The following is a 12,992-nucleotide window of genomic DNA, read 5'->3' on the forward strand; positions in this document are numbered from 1 at the left end:
CCTAAGTGGCAGAGCCAGCACGAGACCCAGGTCCAGCAGTGTCACCTTAAGTGCCCACTGATGGCACTTTGGTGGTGCCTCTGAAAGAGTTTAGAGACACAGACCAGCACCATTAAGTCAACCCCATCAGAGACCAATTGACCAGACTTCTGATATGCAAACCAGAATTCAGGTCAGATTCATTTCTGAGCACTGTCCCCTGAAAGATCTGGATGGTGGTGGAAATGTTTTCAGCACCAAGCCCAGAGAGAAGCAAGCCACCCAGCATCACACATAAGTCAGGGACTGAGCCAGGACTATGCTCCAGGTTTCCTGATTCCCAGCGTGACATTCTTTCCCTCGTGCCGAACTGCTTTTCCTGCTAAATTACGTCAGCTCCACTTATCAACTTATACCTCCATGTTTTAGAGGAGAATACCAGCTGCTTTAAAGAAAGCAACAAAGCACATGATTCTGTATATGTGATAAAATTTTGTAGACCTATACACCAAGAAGAAGTGCAGGTAAAAAATGGCAAAATCCAAATAAGGTTTATCTGTGAGTTAATATGTTATACTGATGTCCATGATATGCATGGTTTTGACCACATGCTGTGCTAATGTGAGATACTGTCATTGGAGGAGCCTGGGTGATGGGTCACTGAAATGCTCTGTACTGTTTTTGTAACTTCTTGTGAGTCTTAAACTATCTCAAAGTTAAAAGTTATAACAGTAAGAAAGTTATGGGACAGTAATGTGATGGGAAGATGAGCTAAAATATTTATTCGCTTACTGTGGGTATAACGGTAAAACAGTCAACGTGAGAGAGATACAAAATGTGCTCGGTGCTTCATAATGTTGGAAGAGGAGAATGCCAGAGTCACTTCTAGACCAAGCTCTCACAGTCACTATAGTAACAGTGCCTTGAACTTGCTCCTCCGCACCTATAGGTCACAGCCACCATCCACTCCTTCGACAAAGCTAGAACCCTCAGTGTGACCTCTGATCCTTTGGAGGGGGGCAGTTTTTGCATAATGGTTACAAGCATGGGGTTTGGGTTCAAATCCAGCCCCACCTCTTATTAGCAGCATAGCCTTGGGTCAGTTACCTAACCTCTCTCTTAAGTCTTAGTTTCCTAGTTTTTCAGCAATAGCACAGATTGCTCTTAAGATTAAATGAGGAAACTACATATTCAGGGGACCTGGAATATGACAAAGACTGTAAATGTTAGGTTTGATGATACTGAGGGGGAGGAGGAGGAGACAATGATTTGAGTTCCCTTCTGCCTCACAAAGGCCTGTCCATTTTGCTTCCTAAGCATCTTTCAAATCCTCTTCGTGCCATCATCATCCCCCTAGTTCAGACTGGGATCTTGCCACATTCTCCAGACTTACGCACCCCATTGTTAATTATCAGCTTTCTAAAAGAGAATTGATCTGGCCCAGCACAACATAGAAAATGCAGGGACTCCTCGTTGCCTAATAGCGTGTGATTTTCTGCATGTGTGTCTAATCGCCCCAGTTAGATTCAAATTCCCATAGTCAAGACCCATGTCAGAGTCAGCCTGGGATTTCCCAGATTTCGCCCAGTGCAGTCACTCAACAACATCAGTGATAAAATGTGTGTTCACATATTTAGATCTTGCCATGGTTGATCCTTCTTTTCCTTCAGATTCTAGCCCAAAGGTCACTTCCTTAGCCATGCCTTGCCTGGACTCCAGGTCCACATTTTCCCTCATTATATCATCTGGTCTTCATAATAGCCCCATGCAAGAGAAGGGACAGTTGTCAGATATGTAATTTACCTATGCCCTCAGTGCTAAAAATAAAGGTCTTGAAAGCACGTCATCTGCCCAGTTCGCGTTATGGGGTTGTCCCTCCTGCTTTGCGAACTGCATGTGGGACATTTAGCAACTCCATAGCAACTGAGCCTCTCGGAGACCCTGGCTAGCCACTAGAACACTAGAAGGGTGCTTGGTTAGCCTTTTGTCACCCCTCAAGGAAGGTTCACACACCCCTTGTTCTGACTTCTCTCTTAAGGAGTGAACCCTGGGTGTTCAGAATCCAGAGATGGGCTTTGAGGAGGCAGGATGTTACCTTCAGTTCTTGGCATCACTTGTGCAGCCACGTGCATCATTGAAGCCAACCTCCAGGCTCTTGGACATCTACCAGGAAAAACTGCTGCAGCCCTCCCTCCCCATGTCTAGATTCATCCTGAGTGGCAGTGTGGTGCGGGAAATCTGGTGTGGGATCCATTGGAATGTGCAGAGCATTTTAATAGAGGGTCTATTTCCAAGATAAAATGGCGTTTTGTCTGTGTGTGTGGTTGTCCGAAGCAATCCATGGCTGTGTAATTTCCTTGTGATCATCCCATTCTAACTGAGCTGCGGGCTGAGGATTGATGCAGAGTCAGTCCCTGTCTTCGGAGGCTCTTGTCCATTCCTGAAATATCCCATACACCCCATTGACAAGAGAAAGACTCACTGGACTGCCTGCTCTCCCCTCTCTAAGACCCACTCCTCACTACAGCTAAAGTTATCACCTGAAAAACAAATCTGAGGATGGCCCCCTCCTTCTTCAGCGATTGTTGATATGATAGAATAAAATTCCGATTCTTCACCCTGGCAAACAAGATCCTTAATGACTTCAGCTAAATTCTCCAGCCTCCTTTCATCCTTAGCAGCAAACCTACACTTCAACCATGTCTGTCCATGAGCATGCTTTCCTATTTCCTCAGTGTTCTTTCCTACCTCTGTGCCTTGGTACACGTTGTTGCCTTTACCTGGAGTGCCCCAAGGGAATGAGCTCCATCTGGGATAAGTTGAGGCCAGGGGTAGCAAGAATGGATCATGCAACGGGGAAGGGAAGAAGTTAAGATTTTGCCAGACAGGGCAGGGTGTGAGTGCTGCCAGCTTTTCTGTTCATCTTCCCCTTCAGTGGGAATCAGAGGCATCTCCGTTCAGTTAGAACCTTTCTTTAGCAACGTGGGATCTACTTTCCCAAACTTTTGCTAATGGTGGCCTTTTTGTTTGTTTGTTTCAAAACAAAGGAGAACCCGGAGCAGGGGTGCGGCCTAGAAACCATGCACGGAAAGCGTTTTCCTTATGTTTCTGCTAAAACGTGCACAGGGCAAGGGCAAGAAATATTTGAGGGAGGGGAAATTCATAGCAAACATGGCACTTTGAAAGGCTAATTGGATGTGGAGGAACATATTGAGACGCTGTTCTGTTATTGTCAGAAATAATGTTTTACAGAGAAGCTATTTGTGAAGAGAGACCAGTTATTGTTGATGGACTAATGTGCACTCAGGAATATGGAAATAATAATGCAGATGTACAGTGCCTGCAGAAAGATGCCAGTCAAACATGAAGTCGGAGGGGAAAGAATGAACACCTTTTGATTTGACTCTGCCTGTAGGATTTGGCCCGTAGGACCCACGTGAACAGACCCAGGATTGTTTAACAAAATCAAAAGTGGACTTCGAATGGTTTGCTGAGCACTTTGCCCCTCAGGTGGGGTCTGACGATTGCTCTTAGAATTCCAGAACCAACACAAACCTCTGATTCAGCAGACATGTGTCTCATGTTGTAGAATACCATTCTGATTTCAAGTATCATTTCCTATCCCCGTAACCCAGTGAAATAGTCCTGTCATCCCGATATTTCATTGTCCAGACTATAATCAGCTCACTTCTATCTGCCAATAGAAGTGTGACAGAATCTTCTCTGTTCAGACCACACGTCTCAACTTTAAATTCAGGATACACGAATGTGAGTCCTATGGACTCAGCTGCAGACGTGGAAAAGGATTCTGTGAAGACCATTCCATTCGGTCCTAAGGTTTAATTGCCTAAGAAACACATGAATAGGGAGGGGGAAGATAAAGCAAAAAGATCTTGGGATGAATAATGAGAAGATTCATTGGGGAGGAAACGCAGGAAGGTCAGAGTTCATTTAAACTCTGATGCATCCCGTTATTTAGATGCATATCATCCAGTTTCCTGATGTTTCTGGTCCTTGCTTCCCTGTATCCTTCTGCCCTGGGAAAAATGCTTTAGAGGAGCCAAGCAAAAGTCCCAACTGCTCAGCTTTTCAGAGTCACAGTGACCAGTGGGGACCCAGATCTCAACCAATTTGATTTAATTTCCTAAGAAACAGGGCCTGAGAACACTTACTGTTGGGGGTACTTGGCTAAGTGTTTGTATCATCTGTCGTTTAGGACAGAAGACTTGAGGACAAACCCCAGTTTTAGGTCCCAAAAAGATTCCAGCAGGGGGATGGATTTTCAGGACAACTTCACTGTCCAACCTGTTTAATAAATGTCCAGTCCCCACACCCTCCTTATGTATTTTCTCTGTGTTATTTTTCTCCTGATTACCAAGTGTGCTTGTTTTACTTACTTGTTTACTGATGTGGCCCCCCACCTCGCCCCTAGAATGTACATTTCACACATAACCTAGGAAAGAAGTTCCTTGCCCAGAGTAGGTGCTCAGTGGAAATCTGTTGAGCGAAGGGAAGAATGAACTTGCTTATCTACAGGATCTGGTTGGGGGCAGGAGGAAGTTCAGGTCGAGACCCACCAATGGCTCTTCAGTCGTCCCCTCTCCCCTTCTTCCCTGGGATGCTCCTGACATATGCTACAAGAGTCTCTTGTTTTCCACCTCTTTGCAGAGCATTGGCTGTGATGACTACCTAGGCTCCGACAAAGTCGTGGACAAATGCGGGGTGTGCGGAGGCGATAACACGGGCTGTCAGGTTGTGTCGGGTGTGTTTAAGCATGCCCTCACCAGCCTGGGCTACCACCGAGTTGTTGAGATTCCTCAAGGAGCCACAAAAATCAACATCACCGAGATGTACAAGAGCAACAACTATTTGGGTAAGCTTGATCTTTTTCCAGAGGAAACCAGCTGTCCCTACAAGATGATTTATTCCTTCCAGGATTATGACACGGCAGTGTCCAGAGGTCCTTGGACCTGTAGAAGGTGCCACTGGGGAATGCCAAAGCACTACCCGGCCTCCCCTTGAAATGATATGGAGAAAGTAAAAAAGTCCTTCTTGCAAGGAGATGTTTAATATCTATGTATTTAAACCAGCCGTTGTTCCTTCCAAGAGATACAAGGCTATGAAATCAGGAATGGCCTAAATTGTTTCTCTGAAATGGGGGAGGATCTTTGAAATGCCAAGAGATCTGCCAGTCTTTTTCTGTTGGAATTTCAGGGGGACAGGGGCAGTTGATGATCCTGTCCGGACTCTCACTCTGCGGGGGTCTAAAGCAAAAACCATTATTCTCTTCTTTCTGCTTCATCAGCCTGGGGCAACAGTATGTGTGTGTCTTTGGAACAGCTACAGAACCCCTCAGCGATCATTTTGGGCAATATCATCAATATTGGGAGACCATTTTTAACCCATTTTCCCACAAAAGGAGATGTTTGTTGATTCTTCCTTCTCTGTTTCTGGCTGATTTTATGCAAAGCAAATCAGGTCCTGCAAGTTAATTTTTAGCAATTCTAATTCATGTAAACATGGACAAATCAGTTAACAAAATAGTATAAGGAAAGCAATTTCTTAAAAACATTTAATGAACAACAATATACATTTTTTTTTGATTATTTATTTAACAGAAATTTAAATAGCACAGACTATGTGCCAGGCACTATTCTTGGTGCTTTACAGGTATTAAATCATAGAACCCTCTCAACAACCCTAGGAGATGGGAGCTATTCCCCTCCCCATTTCATACATAAGGAGACAGGCACAGGGCGATTATGTAACTTGACAAGGTCACACAGCAAGGAAGAGGTGGAGCTGGGATTCAAAGCCAGGCAGTCTATCTCCAAGCCTGGTAATCTACCGAGAGATAACACCCATGAGCAGTTCTGGTACACCATTGGCCATGCAGCAGTCAATGGCTGCAGCAACTGAGAGATCATTAATTTTATAAATTCGAGTACCAGGATCACCCCAGAAGATAACTCAAGAACTCTAGATTCTGCAGCTCTTCCATCTTTGTCTGGGCAAATGCATCCAAAGTTAGCTTCACTTGGTTTTATTGGTGGGAGGAGGAAGGGATGGCAGATGGGACTCTGAAACAAACCCAATTAAAGTGGAAAGCTGTTACATTTGCTCTGGCAAACCCAGGAGCCACCAAAGTGGCAATAAGGCTAGTTTCCCCTGAGTTGTTTGTGTGCTATTTTTATTTGCAGAAAAAAAAAATGGTCTTTTTGCTTCCTTTCTTTTGTACTATTAAAAGAGCAAATCTTCATAAACATCCTGTTCCTAGAATGGAAAATGTTCTTTGAGGGATTACTTTAAGTATGATTATGTTCAAATGCACCAACAAACAATGCCACTTTTTGTGGGCTTTGCATAGTTTTTAGTAATTTCCCTGGCTCAAATTAGTTCTATTCAGTAAGTGGCTTTTAAGCTGTGCCTTCCGAAGGTAAAATAGATAACCTGGGTGATTACCCACCAGATGTCTGAGTGGAAACTGCTCTCAGAGCCTCAGTGTTTTCATCTAGAGTATGGGAATAAGAATCTGGACCTTATAAGTATTCATGAGAATCCATAGGATAACAGATATTCAGAACCCCACCGAGCCCCTGGCACTTATTAGCAGTTGACAAATGTTCAATCTCTTTCTTTTGTCTCAGAGAGCTTGTCAGTATGTCAAAGCTTCATGGAATACAAATTCCCTAATTCCCTGAAATTCCCTAAAAAAGATGAAGAGGAGGCAGAGGAGTATGGATGTACCCAGAATCAATGGAAGGGTGATTCAGAAAATCATGTTCAACTTCTCATGCCCAGTGACCAGTGGGGTGCATGAGAATCCAGAGTCCATGGCAGTATGATGTGACGCCATGTGGCCAGAGTGGGGAGAGTAGAGATAGAAGAACAGGCGAGAGTGAAAGGAGTTTCCAGAGGTGATGAACAGGGGCTCCTGTTTAGGGCACTTAAGCATCACTTGGGATGTAGCATCACCCAGAAGGCTCTTTTTTTCCTTCTTCTTCTTTCCTTCTATTATTGAGATTTAATTCGCCTACCATAAAATTCATTCTTTTAAAGTGCACAGTGGATAGGATGGTCTTTTTCTCATCACAGGTGTTCTCTTCCCCTATTCCACTTAATCCTATGAAATTTCCTGTTCTGGGAAGTCTATATATGTTAAAAGTTAAACTGCATGCAATTGTTTGAGATTATGTGTAAGCTATTAGAGCACAGGTCTATCAAGGTATTTTTGAACTTTCCAATGACTGTATTTCACATTATACATTTTCAAACATTGATACATTTTTCTTTCTTTTTTTTTTTTTTCTTGAAACATTTTTCAAAGAGGTATGTAGTAGGGTTCTCCACAATCTTCCATGTCATGATAAAAGTTTTGGTTTTCTTACCTTGTGATTTCTGGCTATGTAAACTGTATTTTGTACAAAAATTTGACTTGATGCACAAAACTGATTTGGCTGTCTGTGTACATTTGTTCTGCAGAATACACAATGTAGAGGAAATGAATAGTTCAAATGTGTATCATTGCTTTTAAAAAATGCACACCTTTAACAAGTTTTTTCAGTTGACCTATTGTTTTCCTGAATGGCCTGTGGGTTATTTGTAATAAAAATCAAATTTGCCTTGTGAAATACTTGGAATTTTTTAAATGACTGACTCTCCAAACATGATAGAGATAGAAAGTAGATTTCTATGAAAACAGAAGGACTTGTATTATTAGTGCTGGAGAAGGTGGTTTAATCACCTCATTTTTAAAGGTTTTTTCAAAACCCACAATATTTAAATGACTTATTCTAGGCTATTCGCTTAGTTAATAATAGTAGTCATGCTACATGGGTAGTACTTTAGTCTCCAAGTGTTTTTACATGCATGGCCTTCTGACTTTTAAAAATGGACATTCTTTACTTTGCTTGCTTCAAAAAAGATCTGGAGTTATTTACTAAAGATGCAATTATTGAGTTAGTATGTGAAAATTGAAATTTAAAAATCAAAAACTTTGGAAAAATATCTGTTCAGGCCTTTTGCCCATTTTTAATTGGGTTGTTTGGTTTTTCTGATATTGAGTTGTATGAGCTATTTATATATTTTGGATATTAACCCCTTATTGGTCATATCATTTGCAAATATTTTCTCCCATTCAATAGGTTGTCTTTTTGTTTTGTTGATGGTTTCCTTTGCTGTGCAAGAGCTTTTAAGTTTAATTAGGTCCCATTTGTTTATTTTTGCTTTTGTTTCCTTTGCCTTAGGAGACAGACTCAAAAAAAATATTGCTACAATTTGTGTCAAAGAGTGTTCTGCCTATGTTTTCTTCTAGGAGTTTTATGGTTTCTGGTCCTACATTTAGGTCTTTAATCCATTTTGACTTTACTTTTGTATATGGTGTGAGAAAATGTTCTAGTTTCATTCTTTTACATAGCTGTCCAGTTTTTCCAGCACCACTTATTGAAGAGACTATCTTTTTCCCATTGTATATTCTTGTCTCCTTTGTCATAGATTAATTGACCATAAGCATATGGGTTTATTTCTCTGCTCTGTTTTCTGTTCCATTGATCTATGTGTCTGTTCTTGTGCCAGTACCATACTGTTTTGATGACTGTAGTTTTGTAGTATAATCTGAAGTCAAAGAGTGTGATGCCTCCAGCTTTTTTTTTTTTTCTCAAGATTGGTTTGGCTATTCTTGGTCTTTTGTGGTTCTACATAAATTTTAGGAGTATTTGTTCTAGTTCTGTGAAAAATGTCATGGAGAAGACGTAGAGATGGCCAAAAGACACATGAAAAGATACTCAACATTACTAATCATCAGAGAAATGCAAATCAAAACCACAATGAGTTATCACCTCACACCTGTCAAAATGGTTATCATCAAAAAGACCACAGATAACAAATTTTTGCAAGGATGTGAAGAAAAGGGAACCCTCCTACACTGTTGGTGGGAATGTAAATTGATACAGCCACTGTGGAAAACAGTATGGAGGGTCCTCAAAAAACTAAAAATAGAGCTACCATATGAGCCAGCAATCCCACTCCTGGGTATATATCGGAAGAAGAGGAAAACACTAATACTAAAAGTTATATGCACCCTAATGTTCACAACAGCGTTACTTACAGTAGCCAAGATATGGAAGCAACCTAAGTGTCCATCAACAGATGAATGGATAAAGAACATGTGGTACAAAAAATGGGATATTACTCAGCCATAAAAAAAAGAATAAAATCTTGCAATTTGCAACAACATGGAACGGGAGGGTATTATGCTTAGTGAAATAAGTCAGACAGAGAAAGACAAAGACTGTATGTTATCACTTATATGTGGAACCTAAAAAATGAAACAAATATATGTGGAATCTAGAAAAATGGTTCAGATGAACCTATTTGCAGTGCAGGAATAGAAACGCAGACGTGGAGAATGGACATGTGGGCACAGGTGGGATGGGGAGGGTGGGGTGAAATGGGAGATTAGGTTTGACATAAATACACTACTATGTGTAAAATAGATAGCTAGTGGGAATCTGCTGTATAGCACAGGGAGTCAGCTCAGTGCTCTGTGATGACCTAGATGGGTGGGATGGTGGGGGAGGGAGGTCCAAGAGGCAGGGGATTCATGTATACATATAGCTGATTCACTTCACTGTACAGCAGAAACTAACACAACATTGTAAAGCAATTATACTCCAATAAAAAAAAATGAATGAATGTAACAAAACAGAAACAGACTTACAGATATAGAGAACAAACTAGTGGTTACTGGTGGGGAGAGGGAAGGGGGAGGGGCAAGATAGGGGTATGGGATCAAGAGATACAAACTACTATGTATAAAATAAAAAAGCAACAAGGATATATTGTACAGCACAGGGAATATAGCCAATATTTTATAACTTTAAATGGAATATAATCTATAAAAATATTAAATCAGTATGTTGAACATTTGAAACATATAATATTGTAAATCAACTATATTTCAGTTTTAAAAAATCAAAAACTTCACAGAAGAAAGAGGCATATATACCAAAAGCCTTGGCTAATATGTAAATAGCGATGGAGCATTCGACCTGACTCTTGAGTTTATGGCTTTCTTTGGTTTGGCCATCAAGAACTGGACCTGCTGGACTCAGAATCTGAAGGCCTGAGTTCTGGCCCTGGCCCTGCCATAACTCACAAGGGGTTCTGGCCCATGTGTAGCTGGGAAGACAGGCCAGCTCAGCACCTGGTGATGCTTACTATTTCTCTGAGCAAAGCTGAAGAAATCACGACGTTTAATGATGCACAGATTTCAGGAGATAGAATGTTTATCTGTCTCATTTTAGGTTGGAAACCAATGAAGTTCTGCAGAAATGAACTCCACTTTTCAGTGTTTATTTGAATTTTTCACGTGCTCCAAAATACAGACTAGCTGGTAGATTATAGATTCCTAGATCTTTTTTTTTTTCATGGAAAATACTTTAGAACCAGTGTATCTATTGTAAACTATGTAGTCTCCTTTTCCACTTGAGTTATTCTGAACCCTGCTCTTTGGAAATAAAAAGTTAAATCTAATTTTATTAAAATGATTGACATTTTATATTATTTGCCTCTTCCTTAATAAGATGTTGTGAAATTATTTTAGCTGAAATATCAAAGTTTGGCATAGTTCAGCCAGCTCAATTTACTAATGTCATTATGTAACAGTTAAGAAATCAGACATAAAAGCATACCAAGCAAAAATTGATTCTACAGGACATGTTCTACCTGCCAACATGTTTACACTGTCATAGAGCTTTAGACTTAGAAGGGATTTCTTTTTGTTTTTGAAGATTTATAAACTTTTAAAAATAAACTGGCAGACTTCCCTAGTGGTGCAATGGTTAAGAATCCACCTGCCAATGCAGGGGACATGGGTTCAAGCCCTGGTCCAGGAAGATCTCACGTGCTGCAGAGCAACTGAGCCCGTGCACCGCAATTACTAACGCTGCGCTCTAGAGCCCAAGAGCCACAACTACTGAGCCCTCGTGCCACAACTACTGAAACCCGCGTGCTTAGAGCCCATGCTCCGCAACAGAAGAAGCCACCACAATGAGAAGCCCGTGCACCGCAACGAAGAGTAGCCCCCGCTCGCCACAACTAGAGAAAGCCCACGCGCAGCAACGAAGACCCAACACAGCCAAAAATAAATACATAAATTTTTTTAAAAAACTAAAATAAACTGGCAATACCTTTACTTTTAAGCACGTTTTCTTAAAAGTTTTAAACAATGAAAGTAGTGGTCAGCATTTTAAAAATCAAGTATCATGGATCGTCTGTAACTTGCAAGCCTTTATTTGTTAGTTGAGCAGCTTTCTATGTGGGAAAGACTAGAGTATTTAAATAATATGATGCCTCACATTTGTATGATGATTAATTCCAAAGATTTAGTCACATGCATTGTAAAAATTTTGAACAATACAGATGCTATAGAGCAAAAAGATGAAATTCTTTTTCCATGCCAACCTCACACTTGATCCACCGGTTTCAAGTGTAAAGATGGAGATAAAGGACCACTCTTAACAGTTCAGTGTATACCCTCCAGTCCTTTGTGGAAATACAAATAAATATATATTTTCTAAAATTCATGTTACTCTATACACTTTCTGCAATGTGCTCCTTTATTTTAATGTTATATCATGATAACTTCTCATAGCAATGCATATAATAAGCTAATTCATTATTTTTGAGTAAAGAATATTCCGCACAACAGATGTAACCTAATTTATTTAAGTGTTTTCCTACTGAGGAATGTTTAGACTGGCTCCAGTTTTCTAATATTGCAAATAATACTTTCGATTTGTGGTTCAAGATGGCAGACCGCATACATGAGTTTTTCTTCCCTTCCTCCCAAGGTTCCATCAAAATGACACTAAAGGAATAAGAGAAGGTATAACCTACAACCACCAAAAAAACGGGGGGTGGGGATCTATTACATGATTTTAACAAATTTCTGGAACAAATTCTCAAGAGTAGGTGGAAGAAAGTTCACTAATAGAGCAAAGGAAATCACAGCCTAGGTAGCAGAGGGGACTGTGATAAAGGGGGGTTGACCTGCATGCAGAGCCCCATGAGCCTGTGAGTCTGGGGGACAGCAGGTAAAATGGAAGGTGGGAGGGGAGAATGGAGCTGAAAAACAGGGAAACAGTGAAAAAACTTGTATGTGAGCAGGCAGCCCACACACACACACATTCAGAATGCTGGCACTGACTTCCTCATCCAAAAGGGTGTGGGTGAGAGGATTGGTGCTCCAAGACCTCAGTATTCATTCTGGAATTGCAAGAAGGAGCTGCTGAGTGACTGGTACCCCATCTCCTAGAACTTGGCCTGTTAATAAGCTCAGCCAATGTGTACAGAGTTCTCAGGCAGCCTTCCCACTGCTTTTGTCTTAAATATCAATGGATGATTGAACATAACATGAATGGACACCCAAGGATCACTAGACATTTTTTAAAAACCTGAAAGAGAAAACCCAAGAAAAATAACTGAGAAAGATGTTTCTAGAAGAAACAGAGCAAATTCTTGGAGAAGAAAACTTGAAGAATGGTTCTTTAACAAGTAGTGCTTCCATGAGTATCCTAATACGTGTATCCTTTCACACTTACATAAATATTTCTATAGGATAGACTCTTAGAAATAGAATTTATAGGTCAAATGGAATGAACACTTAAAATTCTGAAAGATAAAGCAAAATTCCTCTCCACATTTAGTTGTACCGATTTATACCCCCACCAAAAATTCATGAAAGAACCATTTTTCCACACCTTTACCAACACTAAATATTATGAATTTACTTAATTTTTAGTATATCTTTTTAATTTACATTTCCCTGACCACTCATTTTTGTTATTTATACTCCTTCTATGAATTTGCTATGAATTGTGTTTGTAGTTTTCTTGCTGATTTTAAGAACTCATATATGTTATGAATAATGACTGTTCTCTTTGTGTATGTTTATTCGTCTTTATCTTGTGTTTCAACTCTGCTTATGATATCTATTGCTCTGTGGAGAAAAT

At 40.5% G+C, this 12,992-nt stretch overlaps 1 protein-coding gene and 1 long non-coding RNA gene across 2 annotated transcripts in view; one reads left to right on the forward strand and one right to left on the reverse strand.

Moving 5' to 3' along the window:
- The window catches only part of THSD4 (thrombospondin type 1 domain containing 4), a 576,458-nt gene that overhangs the window by 481,883 nt on the left and 81,583 nt on the right, over positions 1-12,992 (forward strand). The window contains exon 8 of the mRNA XM_082443764.1: positions 4,648-4,852. Within this exon, the coding sequence (XP_082299890.1) occupies positions 4,648-4,852 (205 nt within the window). The remainder of the gene's footprint in view (positions 1-4,647; positions 4,853-12,992) is intronic.
- The window catches only part of LOC309651620, a 455,214-nt gene that overhangs the window by 394,982 nt on the left and 47,240 nt on the right, over positions 1-12,992 (reverse strand). The gene's annotated exons all lie outside the window — the stretch shown is intronic.

This window comes from Balaenoptera physalus (genome assembly GCF_965194825.1).
Source record: "Balaenoptera physalus genome assembly, chromosome: 2".
Classification (NCBI taxonomy): domain Eukaryota; kingdom Metazoa; phylum Chordata; class Mammalia; order Artiodactyla; family Balaenopteridae; genus Balaenoptera; species Balaenoptera physalus.